This window comes from Polypterus senegalus, chromosome 8, assembly GCF_016835505.1.
Source record: "Polypterus senegalus isolate Bchr_013 chromosome 8, ASM1683550v1, whole genome shotgun sequence".
NCBI lineage: Eukaryota > Metazoa > Chordata > Cladistia > Polypteriformes > Polypteridae > Polypterus > Polypterus senegalus.
Window position 1 is genome coordinate 144,869,559 of NC_053161.1, and position 17,785 is coordinate 144,887,343.

Genomic DNA, 17,785 nt, shown 5'->3' on the forward strand with positions numbered 1-17,785 from the left:
TAAGGGAAGAATAAGGTAAATAACATTGGCCCAAGAACCATATGTATGCATGCACATTCTATATGTGCTTTGAGTGGAGAAATGGTTTGATGTTCACACCCCCTGGGCTTACAACATTTGAGACAGAATTGGTTACATTTCATTTTGTTTCTCCAGGAAGGTGAAGTGACTTGCTCAGGGTCACACTGTCACTAATGGGATGTGACAAGCCCCCAATCCTCAATTTTAATGTCCAAAGCCTTGCACACTACACCACACTGCCTGACTATACACCAGCACACATGCTTACACAAGCTACATCAACAAAAACACATGGAAATGCATCCTCCCCAACAGGAGAGAGGTTTTGACAAACGTTAAGCATGCAGAGCATTAAATTTATGCCAAGTTTTGTGAAAACTGCAGTGCAAATTCAAATATTTATTGTGGTATGGAGAATGCTTCCACTATTTCCAGGAGTGGATCTTCCACCATTCCAGTTAACTGGCTTCACTGTCCACTGTGTAGTATCTTTAAGCAAGTTACTTTAACTGCCTGTCTTTCAATCAAACAACAAAAGAAATTTAACCAATTGCTTCTCAGTTATAAGCTGCCTTGGATAAAGCTGTCAGCCAAATGTATATTTACATTCATATAGTCATATGAAAAACTTTGGGAACCCCTCTTAATTTGGATTTTTGTTTAATATTGGCTGATAAACCAATGATAACTTCCTTTTAATATGCCATGCCTTATGAAAACAGTATTTCAGCAGTGACATTAAGTTTATTGGCATAACGGAAAATATGCAATATGCATCTTAACAAAATTAGACAGGTGCATAAATTTGGGCACCCCAACAGCGATATTGCATCAATACTTAGTTGAGCCTTCTTTTTCAAATATAACGGCCTCTAGATGCCTCCTATAGCCTGATTGTCTGTCTGGATTCTGGATGGAGGTATTTTTTGACCATTCTTTCATACAGAATTTCTCCAGTTTTAGATTTGATGGCTGATGAGCATGGACAGCCTGCTTCAAATCATCCCATAGATTTTGATGTCCGAGGTTCAGTCCCTGTAAAGGGATGTAAAAGTGCCTATACCAGATGAGCCCCAATTAGGGTGAAACGTGTCGTGTACTACTTGTGTGGCAGATACCGTTTAACATGTATGATCTGCTTCTCGCAACTGGGAGGACGGGTGGGTGTTTGCCGGCTGGCTGACCAACCACAAGTGTTACCTGGTAGGTAAACACCCAAGTAATCGGATTGCAACTTAGACCTAAGAATATTTATAGTACAATATACTGTAGTACAAATATATATAGTACAAAATAAATTAAAATTACTGTTTAAGAGCCATTTACAGACGACCTGCCCACATCAAGTAGAGGGCGAACAGCTGGTACAAAATTTTACAATGTTTATTCACTTATAGATCTCTAGGTGCAGCTGGTGTCTGAAGTAGGGCTGGGCAATATAGAAAATTTATTTCATGTTTAATTTTTAAAAAAATCAATATACAAGAGCCAAAATCATTATCGGCACTTTCCTGCAATTTTACAAAATTTCTGAATATTAAGTAAAATCTACAAAATATCCAGTATTCTTAAGCCTGTCTGATTCCACCCATGTAGCTTGGCAGTATTGAGCATGCAAAATATAGAGCAGGGATTATAAAAAGTGTAGAACAGGTAGCGCTGCTGTTTGCAAATAGTTACATTTTCCCAGGATGACAGTTAAAACAGTACAGTATCTGAAGATAAAACATGTTACCGCATAAGAGAAGGCCATTCTAGCATGTGCAGCTCCTGCAACATGCTCTTCTGCCTCCTTGGCTAAACGGATCCCTGCTAAACAAAGATTTAAAATGTTTGCTGTTCTGAAGCATAGCGTAAGCACCAACAAGCAGCAGCAGCAGCAGCAGCAGCAGGCAGGGGGTTTAACAACTGTAGTGACTTGTACTTCAAAGCACTCTTGCCTTCTTAACTTGTGTCCACAAAATACTTTGTCACTGTGAAGTAATTACACTAGCCAGTAATTCACAGTAATTTACATCACGCCAGAAGAGACGATTGTATTAAATGTATGTATGATATCAATGTTGGTTTTTTGCAATTTTTACTGGTCTGTATAAGAGGTTCAAGTAAGAATTCAAATGTACTATGCATACTGGTAATATGACCTTAAGTAGCGTTCCTTTGCACACTGTAAGTTGTAGTTCTATAAGTGGCTTGTACCTTCCTCTTTTCTGGTGTAGTGTCAGAAGAGTAAAGAGTTTGATATTTTCATTTCCTAAGGTTCAGGAAACTTTCACACCAGTGTCTTATTGTGTAAACCAAAGTGTAATGCATGGTCCTATGTGAGAAGAAAAGGTCAACAGTAGCGCCAATTTACTTGTTACCTTAATTAGCCCTGAAATCAATAGATGAGAGTAGAGGTATAAGATGATGATTTAATGTTTGAGAAATGGACTGCTTGCATATTTGCAGAGGAATGTATTGGTAAGGAGAAAAGGTACCTGGCTTTGCTTGTGCCTTTTACCATCAGTGAGGCACTACTGCAGTGGCTTTATTGTGCCGGAGATAACATACAAGAATGCCCTGAAGCATGTAGATATTGCACTGTAAAACATAATAAGTTGGCTATATTTAAAAAAAAAAGTATGCAAACTCGTTGCCTCAAAACAATTAGGTTTTTAAAACTTGAGAAGATAAGTACAATTAACTTAAGTTAGCAGAACTTAATAATTCTAAGTATGCTGTAATTTGCATAATGTAATTAAAAGAACTTAAAGCTATCCAGTATATTTAAATTAAAGAAAATGCTTTGTGTAAACTTGTTTTCATTCTCGGTGTACAGGATAAAACTCTGTTGACCTAACTTAAGCAAATTTAATTCAAATTGTTCATATCCCTGGTTATTAATTTTGTCAATTCTACTGTACCAGCTATATTACTACATTTACCAGTATTCACACTAAATGACCATTTAAAACAATGTCTTAACAACACACATTGAGTTATTTCAGCTGACATTTATTTTAGAAATGCAAAATCTAGTTCCAAAACGTTTTAAATAACTAGCTGCACAGGTTTTCCCATTCTGACATCAAATATGAACATGAGGCACCTCCAGACATTTTATTTAAAACCAGTGCTAAAGTGCTTAAAACATGTATTGCAGACTTAAGGTATGAGTGACTTAAAGTAATCAGGTACTGCAAGTAAAATGCACAAAATTCTAAGGAAATCATAATACCACAATGTGGACCTGAAATGCTTTAACGAGATGTATCCTTTATTATGGTTTCATGCCATCTTCTCAAAACAGTCAACATTTCAGAAAAAAAACTATTTACTTATAAATGCAAGTACATTTTTTCACAAAAATAAAACTTTCGAATGGTATATAGAAACAGGCACTCGGCCTTTTCTGTTTTTTTCACAGAACAATTAGAGAAAAGTGCACCTTGCAGAACAAAGGAGTCTTCGGCTAGTTTACCAACAGACTGTTAAGTGTTAACTGTTTTGGTGGGAGGCTTTTGCCTTGCAGACCCAGCATGACCATTTAATTTGCCATACATTTTGGATAGTCCAAGTGTAACGCATACGTCAGCCCAAACGGGTAAACGTCCTGAGGAAAGTTCTTGATATTATCCATGGCAATACCTCCCTCAAGAACAATGGCTGTGAATATGGGCAGAGAACTTGGGCCATCTTCACTCTGAACAGTCAAGACACCAACTGTCCGAGAGGCCAAGGCTTTTGTGGTGTCCTATGGAGAAGCAACAGAAACAATAATTCTATTAGTTCCAAGATACTCTGGTGATCCGCCATCTCAAAATAATGGTATGGAGGCAATACTGACACCTCCATAGTGGTCTCAAATACAGTATTGCTTTCTGAGTGTGTAATCTGAGGAAATTTACTCCAGAACCATCTAGTATGCACTTGGACACCCAGAACTAAATACACAAGTTTCAACCAGACTGTTTTACCATTTCTGCTCACAGTGGAAGTGACTACTGAACCTCTGGTACAACACAAGTAGTTAGCCCAGCTTTCATTGTTAAAGCATTGAGCTGACACAGTGTAATACCGGTGTAATAAAAGTTTAAGTAGTTTTAGTTGCATGCCAAGTACCTTAATTGTCCAGGCATAATGTTGGTGGTTTTACATCATACAGGGCATATGTAATTGTTGCAAGTTAAAAGTAATGCATTTAATGTATTTAGGAAAATGAATAGTTTATTTTGCACAAATGCAAAGTTTAGTCGACAAACAACTTTTATATTCCAGAACTTACGAAGCTTGACACGTAGAAGTCACTGGAGTCATCGCCTAGTAGAGTGGGAAGTCCTTTGAGGACAACTGTACGCCGTGCAGTCACATCTGGTGTCTGTTGATACAGAAACTCCTGTAAAATTATTTCTGAGAAATAAGCACACACTGAGAGAGAAAATTATGGTATCTGTGTTTCAACTAAGTGAGGTAAATTTGAAATGTAAAACCAAGAAAATGTGAATCAGGACTGATTATATTGATGCAAATAAAGAGAAGACATGTAGTGTACTCAGCAGGTGGTGCTGCAGCCTACTTGACACCTAATTCTTCCAAAACAAAATTTGTTGTTTGCAGCACACAATGACTATATTGTATCTAAAAACCTTTTAACAGTTTTTATACACTCGTCACCCCATGCTAGTGTATAAACATTTTTGGGAATTAAGGGAGTTTTTTGAGAATCTGTTCATTTTTTTTTTTTTTTTCATCCTTGTCAGATGCAGTGCCTCACAATATGGTTTAAAAGAGATTGATGACATGATCTTAATCAGACAGGGGGGTAACTTTTCATGGTACACCTTTGAAATAACAACATAGGAACAACAATGATGAAAACGTTTGCTGCTTCACTTTTGTCAGTTTCTTTCCAACAGTTCCTGTTTTGCAACTGAACAGTTGGAAGAAGCTTGGTGTGTATTGGTCCAGAGCCTCAAAGAAATCTCTTTCAAGATTCTTACTGGCAGTTCTGTTAAACTCGGCAAATACCTGAAAAAGAGAAAGGGGAAGGAGAAGACAACCTTAAGTAATCAATTACATTAATAACAATTGTACTCACAATACATTAAAAGCATACAAGACAAAAAAAGATACATTTCTTTCTTATTCAAACACTAATTAAAAAGGCTGATGCATTGACTTCATACAGACTGGAATTAAACACTGATTTAAAACGTATTCAGGGCAATAAAATATTTAACAGTTAAACTTCTGAGATTATTATTTTTTTTGCTTCAAAGAGCTGTAAAATCTATCCTTAAAGTTTAACTTTTTTCAGGATCTTTTCAGTTTAATAGTAGCTTACCTGTCTCTCCATGAAAAGTGCTGGCCAACGTTCAGCCATGTCCTGGACAGCAGCCTCGTTTCTCACTATCTCTTGTCGGCGCAATGGGAATGTTGGATCCATTAATTTTGAGATAGCTTGTGTGTGTTCTTGGAGGTTCCCAAAGGATTAGCCACCTCAAATCATCTGTGTACAAGAAAAGGGCAATCCTGAACTCTTCTGCAGCAAAGGCGGCATTGTCTTTAAAGTGGATACCATCTCTGTGAGATGTAAATACTTGTGCATTTGGTTCAACTGACATAGCCTTATCCAAAATGTCTCCATTACCCAATAATGCCTGCAACATTTTGAGAATAGGAACATATACAACTGTCTGCTTTTCCTTTTTTAGTACAAACTTGATGGGCATTACAACAAATTCTTTTAATGTATGATGTTCACTTTCTTGCATTGGACAGTGATCTTCCTGTAGAGGACATCAATGGTTGTGACAGAATATTTTATTTGATCTGCTCCATGACCTCTTGGAGCACAGTTTCAGGAATGTTGAGAATAGATATCATTTTTAAGAAAGAGCAGCCACATTATGTTCCAACTGATTATCCAAGTGCTCCATGCTTTCAGAGAACTGTCACCTCCAACTCACCATCAGGCTCTGAGCAGCCAGCTTCTTGTTCAATACAGTGATCCCTTGCTATATCGCGCTTAGACTTTCGCGGCTTCACTCTATCGTGGATTTTAAATGTAAGCATATCTAAATATATATCATGGATTTTTTGCTGGTTCGCGGATTTCTGCGGACAATGGGTCTTTTAATTTATGGTACATGCTTCCTCAGTTGCTTTGCCCAGTTGATTTCAAACCAGGGATGCTATTGCAAGATGGCTGAGAAGCTACTCAATCAGAGCACGTATTGCGTATTCAATAAAACTCCTCAATTATATATGATGTGCTTCGCATACTTGAAAGCCCAAACAGCACATATTGATTTTTTGATTGTTTGCTTGTCTCTCTCTGACATTCTCTGCTCTTGACGGAGGGGTGTGAACAGAGTTAGTTTGCCTAGAGGTTACGGATGCTCCTCTAAAAAAGCTGAAAGAATACCTTCACGTTGCTGCCTTCCTTGTAGCTGCAGTCTGGCGGTGCCTTGCATACTTAAAAGCCCGATTGATCGATCGATCTCTCTCTCTCTCTCTCTCATCTGTGTCTGAAGATGAAGATATGTTTGCATTCTTTTAATTGAGACAGAACTGTCATCTCCGTCTTGTCATGGAGCAATGTTTAAACATTTGACTAAAGGGTGCTCTTTTATGTCTAGAGGGCTCTAATGTTAGAAAATGTATTTAGAAGGTCGTAAACATGCTCTAACTGTGAAAATATTCGATTTATAAATAAAGAATCCTACTTCGCGGAAATTCATTTATCGCAGCAGAGTCTGGGATGAATTAACCGCGATAAACGAGGGTTGACTGTATTCAGATTAGGGGATGGATGTTCATGTATATAATCTCAGAAATGATCTCAGGTTTGAATGGCATGTTTTGGTGCAACTGATGCTCTTTTGTAAGCATTAAAGGTGGAATAAACACTACTGTGAAAGTTAGTCTTTGTATGGACAGGTAACATTTTGCTTAAGCTTCAAATGTCTTCACAAATGAGAGAATTCTGCTTCAATGCAGGGCTCTTCAAAGTCGCACATCTGGCAATGAAATACTGTTCCACAAACTTTCCTAATTTCCTTTTGTGTATGCCAAGTTGATAGGTGTACCTTAAGGCCATTTTAAAGATTTAAATGTGCAAAGGCATTCCTGATAAAGACATGGAAGTGGAGATAATCGAGTGTAGCACAAATGTTTTAAGTGGTAATGCTTTAATAAGTAGCCTCTTTCAGCACTGAATGTGCCAATACTTACAGGCCCACTGCATTGTAAGGTTTTTGATCTGTGTAGTGAACCGGTCAAAGAGATCATTTTAGTCCAATTTACAATGGAACAAACTAAGACAAACATTATGCAAGCTATTCTTCCTAAAATACAGTTTTACATCCTGTCCTTCAAACCTCTCTAGATTTGTACCCAATCATTTCCATGAATTCAAACATTGACTGTTAACTGTTGCACTACATATCCACTCCAGCTAGTTAGCTTTTAAAAACCACTTTAAATAAAATCAATTACATATCATACATTTGCTTTTGCATATAATAGTTCTGGTAATTCCAACGTTTATATTAAACTATCAGTCTAATTTAACACTTTAGTAAATTTAACTATTTTGTCTGTTACTTATACAAACTGTCCTTTAAAAATAATTACACAAAGGAGTATGATTAGATTAGATAACGCGGTTTGCCACAATATTTGAGAATCATGTTCCATGTTACTAAAGCAGGTCATGTTCAACATGCGCTACTTAGCATGATGTCGACAGTGGACGCTGAATGTGTGCGACACGCATGCACGTTATCAGGGATCCAACTGAAAGCAACTGACTTTCTGTGATAATGGACAAAGGCTGTGGCAGAGTTTAGCACAAGTTCTCTCCCATGCAAGCACAAAAGACTGGCGCTCATTAACAAACGTAAAACAGTGTGAAAAAGGATGAAAAAGGTACTCGCCAAATTAGTGTGCCAAGTACCACAGTCACCAGTATGCTGACAACAACGAGCAAAACTGCTCAGATGACATCTGGCTGCATCTAAACTTGTCTACAAAATGACTGCCGTAAAACGCGCCAAGTATAGTTGAGCAGTTCTCTGCGTATGCCCGAGCTTTTTAAATAAATTCTGATTTACTTCACCGTAATTTATTACTTTCTTTTTTTTTATTCATTGAGACAATATTTAATTTTTCTAAAATGGGTTACATTTCAATTTATTACAATAACTCATACTGTACATCAAAAACACAAACTACTTGATGATTTCTATTATACGATTATTATAACTCAATCAGCTACCAAACCAAGAGTAAGAGTACAGTGTATGGGGGGGGGTGGAAACCTTGTGTAAAGTGGACTGAAATCCCCCCAAACACTGCCAAAGTGTTAACATACTTAAGTTAATTCAGCTAAAGGACATTAATTTACTTAAGATCAGTGTTATTAACAAGTTTATGAAAATTAAGTTGTATCAACTATCGTGTATTAAATTCAGTATGTTTTACAGTGACTAACATTTTGGCACTAATTATAAAAGCTTGTATATCACCTTGCCTCCTTAATGCAATGTCTGGTTTGCTTTTAAAAGTCAAAAGTAGAACAATGGAATTTCCAGCTGGTGTAAAATACATTTTTTAGCATGGTATTACATGCAATACATGTGCTGTGTAAAATGAAGAATAGCATTTGCAGTAAAGTATTCCTTAAACTAGACCATTTCTTGCTTTTAAAAACCGAATTAAGTAGTTGGTTGTGAAAATGGTAGATTGCGGCCATAAAGTTGAATTGATAACTACTTGTACATTGTTCCTTTATAAAGGGAGGAGGGTATCGAGGGTTATCAATTCACTTTAATCTGTGCTGAATGACCTAATCTGTACTTCTGTTATGGAGCAGTAACTTTGTTTTTAAAAAAAAAAAAAAAAATGCTAGGTTTCTGCTTTGCCAGCCCAAATATTTTGATTTGGTGACTGGGTGCTAGGTTAACATTTGAGTCTGTCAACTGTGTACACAAATCCTGAACCTCGTTTTCAGGCTTGAAATTTGGTGGGGGATTATGGGTATCCTTCACAAATCAATTTTTAATACACATTTTCTGCACACTTATTTGCTAAGCAAACTTTCCTATCGTTGTCCGTGTCTTTGTAAAATTACTCCTTTTAACTGTGCCCAATTTCTTACATTGAAAATATGTGAATTCATAAATATTTTTAAAAAGCTTACATGCACATAATGTTAGCTTCCTGTTACAGTTGGTCTTGATTGGAGCATGGCGCTGCAGAATTTGACTGTTCAGTGAAACTGTGCATCTGTGTCACAGGAGTCGGACTGCATGCGGTGCCCTTCGTTTAAACCATGCGTTGGAAGAAACTAGCCTAAACTTGGTTAAGCTGAAGGCTAAAAACATTCCAGAAATTTACTTGGATTGTTTAGTGAATTCATATTTAGTTTTGCTCCTTGTTGTTTGATACACCGACTGCTAGCAATTTGTGGCATCATTGGGACATGTAATTTTTTAATTTCTTTAAAGTATGTATTATGGACTGACTGCAATTAAACCTTCATTTGAAAAGTAAATACAGTGACACATAAGAGAATGGTCAAGGACATAGATATGGGAAGGGGTTGCTAAGGCTGCTGTGCACCCCTTTTTGTAGGAATAAGCAGCAGCGTGATGGCTAGACTTCTGCATGAGCCCAGGGCTCAGCAGGCTACAGGGGATGTGAAATTTCTTGGTTTTCAGAGAAATATTCCTGTCTGTAAACTGGCAGATTTTGTCATTACTGTTGTTCCTGAGCTACCTTATTCACACATTCACTGCCTGGTGTATAGGTAAAGAAAGTGTGAGGAACTGCTTGTGTAGATCCCTAGATGATGGTTTGTTCAAATGTGTGGTTGGGGGGGTGTGGGTTTTTTTTTTGGTGACAGACAGGTAACTGGGTGAAAGGGAGGGTCTAAAGGATGGTAATGGGACCAGCTATGTTCTATGGGTTGGAGACAGTGGCATTGACCAGAAAGCAGGAGACAGAGCAGGATGTGGCAGAGTTAGATCTTAAGATTTGCACTGGGTGTGACTAGGATAAGAGAGGATTAGAAATGAGTACGTTAGAGGGTCAGCTCAGGTTGGGAGACAGTCAGAAAGGCCAAATTCTGTTGGTTTGGACTTGTTCAGAGGAGAGATGCCGAGTATATTGGCCAGGAGGATGTTAAGCATAGAACTGCCAGGTAAAGAGGAAGGCCTAAGAGAAGGTTTATGGATGTGGTGAGAGAGGACATGCAGGTGATGGGTGTAAAAGAACAAGATGCAGAGGACAAAGATATGGAAGAAGATGATCCACTGTGACAACCCCTAACGGGAGCAGTCGAAAGACCAACAAAGTTTTTAACAATAGCATACAGCCTTCAAGTAACATTTGCATTCTTTACTTAAAGAACTAACATAAAGTGAAATATTGTGCTTTATGCAGAACTGTAGAAGTGCAGTAAAAAACACGGGTCCAAATAAGAACCCCTACTAACTGATGTACTATCACAGTAATGACTGTGGTGTGCAATCGCAATGCTTGTTTAGCAGAGTTTCGGAATAGAACACATCAGAATTTTTAAACTATTTTCTCACGTTTTACTTTGGGTAATTTTAGGTTTTATGATATAGCTTGGATTCTGAGAAAATTGTTTGTGCTGATTACTTTAAGGCAGTTTACTTGAAATTTACACCAAGGTCTGACCAAAGCCTCACTACCTTTTTATAAATCCTGAGTGCAAACAGTTAATTTACTAACAAGGTGACAATCTATCATAGTCTTTAAAAATCTGTTTAAATGGCTACCTACAGTGTTGCTGTGTTTGAAACTTGATTAATGGACAAGGATGCTTCAAGCTGTTGGCCAACATAATTTGGCACATTGCCTTATTAAATGTAAAGGGTGGGGCATAAAGTTTTCCCTCATTTTGAAGAGGTATAAAAAAAAAAAATGAACGAAGCGATCTAAAAATATTTGTATATAATTATGAAAGTACATAAACAGTTTTGTTTTAATGGGTTTTAAAAATCATATCAGACAAATGGTGGCAGTCATTGGCAATACATTGCTGAAGACATTCCTGGAAGTTCTCCATCACTCTGGGTCATCTCGAGTAGAATGGTGTTGATATCCTGTGTGATCCTTTCCTTCAAATCCTCCAGAGATGGGGGATGATTTTTGAAAACCTTTTTCCTTTAGGTGTCCCAAACGAAAAAGTCACATTGGCTTAAATCTGTTGACTGTCCCGGCCGCCCCATGAATCCCCTTAAAGTGATCAAATGCTCAGGTAACATTTCCTGCAACCCTCCGGGTGAACGTTGTGCTGTGTGAGCTCTGGCCCCATCCTGTTGAAACCACACCTGTTCTGTCCTAGGTCTGCCAGGTGATTTTTCTTTTTATTGTGTACCAAGTTGGCTGAAGGTTAGAAATCCATAGCAAAATAGTTTTCTGATGTGGTGCAGATGCATTTCAACTGAGCATGAAGCGTGTACGGAATGCTTTCTGCATCACTAACACAGAACGGTGGTTCTCATAATATGCTTGAACAACAAAGCCACCGATGTTCACATGTCCAACTCCATGATGTGTACTGAAAACAGTAGACCCTGACATACCCCACTACAGCCCTCATAATTCTCCCTTGAAATGTGGGAGATCTTTATGCTCCACCCTTTTTGTAGCATAGATTTAATAGGCCTAATGTCTCATAGTTGTGCATAAAGTAATAGTAGTCATTTTAAGCGCAAGTAATGCCAAAAAATGTTATTTCTGAATAAGAACACTTGAATGACATTTCTTGCTGGTGGTTAATAAGATTTGAGACTCTCTCTTACAAAATATGGGTGTTTACCTTTCAGGTGCTTAGCCAGGTTTAATGTTTTCCTCCTTTTAGTTTGTATTGGTTGGAGGCATAGTTTCTAGACTGTTCCAAAGGTAGTTGCAACAATGTTGCATTGAAGGCAAAGTTTCTGGACATTTTAGTTCTCTTCATACATCAGTGAATTGGATGGGTCTTGAAGGCTTAGACTACTATTTGCCCATTAAGTGTTAAATTTTTGTACAACCCACATAGCAAGAATTGCAATGCCAGAGAATGACAGTTTCGTGTGTTGAAAAGCAGGCAATTAAGAGTTTTAATGTTCTGTACCCTTGATATTAAATATGAAATTAACTTTATCCTAGCATTTTTTAAACAATCAACATTTAATATGCTTTTTGTGGAGTGTTTTGTGCACATTATTTGATATATCTAAACCTCAGTAATAACAAATGAAGCTCTGCAAACCATTTAGTTTTATTTTTGTAGTGTTTGCTGAGTGACTGTTGAATATAACAGGACTGTGGGTAGCATTTTTGAGCGAGTATAGGTAACTAGTGGGTTTTACTGTTTCTGTTCAGAGATTCATTTAAGTCATCTCTGATATTAAGCCGCAATGCTTAAAGATTAGAACAGTCATTTAAAACATAGCTAACATAACCAAATCCTGTTAATGGTGCATGGTTTTTATAATGTAACACAGTTACTGTTACTGCAGCATTTCATAAATGCTTACTCCATTATGGTAGATGCTTCACACAGTCCTTTTCTTTTGCTGCTTTTCCTCAATTTGCGTCGTGTGCATTCCCAAGTAATTTCTCTCCTTGCAGTCAGACATGAGTTTGGCATGGACTTTCTCATCAACAGTCTAGACATTCACACCTCATTGACCAAACAATGTCCCAATTCTTATTTTTTTTTCTCTTAATTCTCAGTTGGTCAGGTGTACACATCTGTTGTTTTTGGTTTAGTTTGGGTGCACCACTTACTAAACCTTTAACAAAACAGACTGTTGTAATCACTAACTTGTACAACACTAACTGTACACAGCATTTTTGTTTAGATGTAGCTTCATAGTACTTCTCTAAAATTGTTCCAGCCTTTTATATCAATGGAATTCTACAGGTTTGTGCATATTTCACAAAGAGAGCAACTGAATGCAGTTGTTGGTTTCTGTCCAAATCCACTACTGCACGTGATTCATTTTGGAGCATAGTGTGAACTGTTCTCTTGTTCTTGCGTTGTTAATGGCTATAGTTTTAGTTGACAGGCAAAAATGTGATTGCACTTGCTGCACAGAGTTGCCCTCCAACCCAAGTAATATGTGGCCTTTATTTACAGGAAATGGAGTGAAGTGAAATAAAACTCCAATTTTGAATATTCAGAGCTTAAATACATTGAAATGTTCTAAATTCAGATGTACATGTTTGATGGGTTTAGTGGGAGGAGACCAGTATCCTCCAGATAAACCTATTTGAACATGACAGTGAAGCTTTGAGCAGAAGCCACACTGGTGCTGCATTTGTAACAGGGCTAGGTTTTCATAACTGGTCATTCTAGCAGTCTGTGTGGTGTGCTGACTTACCAACTTGCTGTACATCACCTGTTAATGGTTTTGTGACTTATTTTTCTACTTGTAAATTTCTTTTACATTTTCTACACCATGTACTTTGCAGCAGACTACTTAATCTGGTTTTTGAAAAGCCATTTTATGAGGCTGATAAGGTGATGTTGGTTGGGTAAGAGTAATTTTAGTGCACATTAACTTTTGAAACATTAAATAAATGTATGGCAATATAAAATTTGCGAATTTATCATCTGTTTGCTGTCGTTTTGTTAGACCTCCTCAGTTTACTTGTGCTAAGTAAATCTGAATATCTTGTTCTGTTTGGCCATACTGCAGTATATTTGGGCTGTACCATGTGGGTGCTCTGTGTGTGTGTCTGTGGTTTTCCCCCCCCCCAACCCCCTGTTTAAATTTTTAACAATGGAATTGAATTGCTACATTTTATTTCTGTTAGGCATTTATTCTAATTAGATTACAATATATTTTACCGTTTTCCCCATTACTCATTGATTTTCTTTGTAAGTGAACATAAAAAAAATGGTATTACCTTAATGACATTGTTAACTCTCGGCAGAAGACTGAACATTTTACATTGACATGCAGGTATTGCAGAAAGCAGACCAATGGTATGGCGTAAGTGTCCAGTGAAATCATTGTTATGAAAGACACTAAGTATTTTTTACAAAATGTATATACTAGGTTATAGCAATACTACCAATGAAAATAAGTTTTTTCAGGTGTCTGTATACACAATAACTCAAATCACTAGACCCAGCTGAAACATACTTAATATAGAAGTTATCATTACTGATTTAATTCTTTATCCAGGTTTAGCTAGGTTAGCCAGTTACCTCAAATCACTTTCTCTGTTTTGTCTGTAATGAGACACAACCAACCTTTTTATATCATCCAGCACAACCTTCAATCATATCCTCTCTGACATGCCCATTTTTGATACAGCTAAACCACAGTAAAAACAAATGAAGCTCCGCAAACCATTTAGTAATTTCTAGAAAATTGCTTCATTACATGTTTTACAGAGTTTAATATGCTGATGGGAATAGGTTTTGGTTGATCTAGTGTGCAAAATAATATGCATCAATTTTTAACATTTTTAAAACTACAGTTTCATTGTACTGATTCTACAACCTACATTTGGTTCACTCAGGCTTTTATCAATCGAGCCTCATAGGGGACTAACACAATAAATTTAGTCAAACACTTGACATACTGACACTCAAGTCAATTAAAATAATGTTGATGTATATCTTATTCTATATTACTGTAATATCAAGTATAAAGTAAGTAAGCAATCTGTGTAACAATACAATTGTCAGTATTAAAGTATTAAGCTAAATCTAGTTATATTGGTACATAGAAGTCCAGATAATCTACTTTTAGCACTTCTGGCCTTCTAGCTCCATGGTTCTGGGTTGCAAACCTGGCCAAGGTGTGTCTTTTTTTTCTGTTTCTGTATGAAGTTTTCTTGGGTACCTCTTCCCCTAATCCCGTTGACATTTACTTGAAGGTTTTTTTTTTTGGTGTCTTTGCCTATTGTAAGACTGTTTGGAGGCATTTCTTTTTTTAGACTTGGCATGGTGGCCTCCATCAGTGAAGGTTGGCTTCTGTCTCTTTGAAGCACCCTTCCTAATCTTAAATCTGATAAGGGGTGCCTAATCTTAAGATTTTGTTTGTGGTTACTTGGCATTTAGGGGAGGTCCTGATTTTGGACTGACCTGCCCCTCACCCCTAGGACTAAACTTTAAAGTGGGTGGGGGTGGGCAGTTTAATTAAATGGTCCTTGGGGTTAAGTATGAGACAGGGTGCCTGAACCTAGAATAGTATGGGGGCACCGAGTTTTAACAAAAATAATACTCCTGTTTAGGGTCTTTCATTTTTATGGAATTCACTAACTTAAGTTTAAGGTGGATGAATTTAGAATGAGACCGGGAAGTCCACATTTTATGTGATCCAAATTTGTTAGAGGGGGACTTTTTTTAGTGGGCTGATTTTTAGGTTTTTATAATATAGCTCTAAATAAACACCATAATATCTATAAATTTTAAATACCTGAAGAACGCTTGAATTGATTTGGCCATATTAATCTTAGTTAAGTCTATTGTGAGGGGGGAGGGGTCCAATCCTGGACACATATCTGAATTTTAATCCAATGTGTTCAGGGATTTGTAACTTTCAAACCTTAGATATGATAGAATAGGTTAGAGGCATTATTGGGAGCCCTTTTAATAAGGTATATTTAAATAGTTTGGAATCTAAAATATGTGCTCCTTTGGATTAAAGTGCATACAGCACATCTGTATGAAGTGCACCAGCACACCTTTACCCTTTTGGGGTAAATAAAACCTCTATTAACCCTAATCTAACCTTCATTTACAGTATGTAGTTTGTCACAGCTGCATGAAAGATTTTTCTGCTTTTAGTTTTTTGCTAAAGCTAGTGGTTTTTTAAAAACATTGACACTTGATTACTTTGTGAGCTTCAGCTCTGGTTACAGTTACCTTTTGTTAAAATTAGTTTAAGTGTTGAAGTTTAAACTAGTTGTAATCTTTAGGGAGGGAGACATGAATATTATCTTAAAAAAAAAAATAGTAAATGCACTTGTTAGTGAGCTCTATGATCACTACTGTGTGTGGGTGTATATTTTTTGGTATTTGGCTCACTGTATTAATTTGTGAGGGGAAGTTGTCTTTGTGTATACATTTTTTAGTAAGTACTTGTGTAGCTGCTTATGGCTCTTCTGTCATGTGATTCTTAGACCGCATTACAATAGTTATTTCCAAAGTGTTACAGTTTGAAATTAAATTTAAACATACAAGTAATCTTTTATACTTTCTGTGTTTTAGGAATTCCCAAGATCAGAAAAGGATGGCAGATATTGACAAGTAAGTGCCTAATTTGACTTATCTAATTGGTTAGCCTGGAATTTTAGATAGTGTCTAGTGAATTGAGCATGGCTCCGGAAATAGTGGAAAAATTGTTTGGGAAGCTTTAAATTTAGAAGTGTAATTGTTTGTAGTATGCAAAGACATTATCTATGAAATGTTTTCTACATTGGTTTCATATTCTGAGTGAATGAAGGACAATTGGGTTCTTAGTATTTTGACAATAACTTTTGTATTTTAAAGTGTGTTATAAAGAACTAATGCAGGCTTTTATTTCTATTGTGCACCAAACTTGTGGGTGTTTACCAATTTGTATCCATGTCCAGGTTTTTATAGCTTGTATATTTGCCACCTTGTAATTGAAAATTGGGCAGTGCCATGCCAACTTCTGCTTTAGGTTTTAGTAGGGTCAGCCCTTTGGGTGCATGGATGTTTTGAATTTCAAATTATGATTTGAATCCAATTTCTTAAATGATGTAGTACAGTATATGGGAATACTTGAAGGATATTCATGTGTTGATTCTCCCTGCCAAAGTCAGATGAGGGGTAGACTATGCACATCCTATATTTTTCCATGCAGACAGCAAAGTTTTGTTGTAAAAGACCTTTAAATTGTGACGTTTAACCCTGGGTATTTGATCTGTGCTGATAAAAGTGAAGGTGTCAAATCTGATGTGTGCTATCAGAGACACCCCAATTTGATTACATTAATTTTGAGTCTAGATATCTTTTGAAATTCTCCTAGTGCTGTTAGGACTGCTGGTACAGATTTGTGTGTCTGATACATACAGTACCATATTATCTGCACATAGTGATATTTTCTGTTAAGGTCCGTCTCTTATAATCCCCTTTATCACAGATGCATTTTTTAAATGAACAGGAATGGCTCAGTTTTGATTGCAACAAGACGTGGTGATAGGGAGTATCTTTGTCTAGTGTCCTGTTCGTTTGAAGTAGTCTGAAATGTTAATACTAACTGAAGCTTCTGGACTGGTATATATTAGCTTGATCCATACACTTATGTTTGGGCCAAAGCCAAATTTGTGCAATGTGGTGAATAGGTAGTCCCATTCAGCCATACTAGATGGTCTTTCAACATACAAGGATAAAATTGCAGGGGTGTTGGACCTTATGGGGGAATATTACATTAAACGGGTGTCAGATTTGAAGCCAAGTGTCTTCCTTTTAATAAATCCAGTTTGGTCTTGTGATATTACTTTTATTGTGAAGTACTATCTCAATCCTTATAGCTGGAACTTTGGAGAGTATCTTAACATCGTTGTTCAGAAGTGAGATTGGTCTGTATTATGCACATTGTAATAAGTTATTTTTCTTAGAAAAGACTAATGTTAAAGTTTGAGGATGGAATTATATTTATATGGTCAATGATTTCTCCATTTGTGTTGGTAATTACTGATATTGCATTGTAAACTTTCAGCTTGTGGATTTGTTGAGCTAAGATCTCCTTTACCTTCTCTCTGTGTTCAT

At 36.8% G+C, this 17,785-nt stretch overlaps 1 protein-coding gene across 3 annotated transcripts in view; it reads left to right on the plus strand.

Annotated features, from left to right (window-relative positions):
* The window catches only part of nap1l1 (nucleosome assembly protein 1-like 1), a 113,695-nt gene that overhangs the window by 14,350 nt on the left and 81,560 nt on the right, over positions 1–17,785 (plus strand). For all 3 annotated transcript variants that reach the window (XM_039761897.1, XM_039761895.1, XM_039761896.1), the window contains exon 2: positions 16,259–16,297. In XM_039761897.1, the coding sequence (XP_039617831.1) occupies positions 16,281–16,297 (17 nt within the window). In that variant the 5' untranslated portion in view covers positions 16,259–16,280. The remainder of the gene's footprint in view (positions 1–16,258; positions 16,298–17,785) is intronic.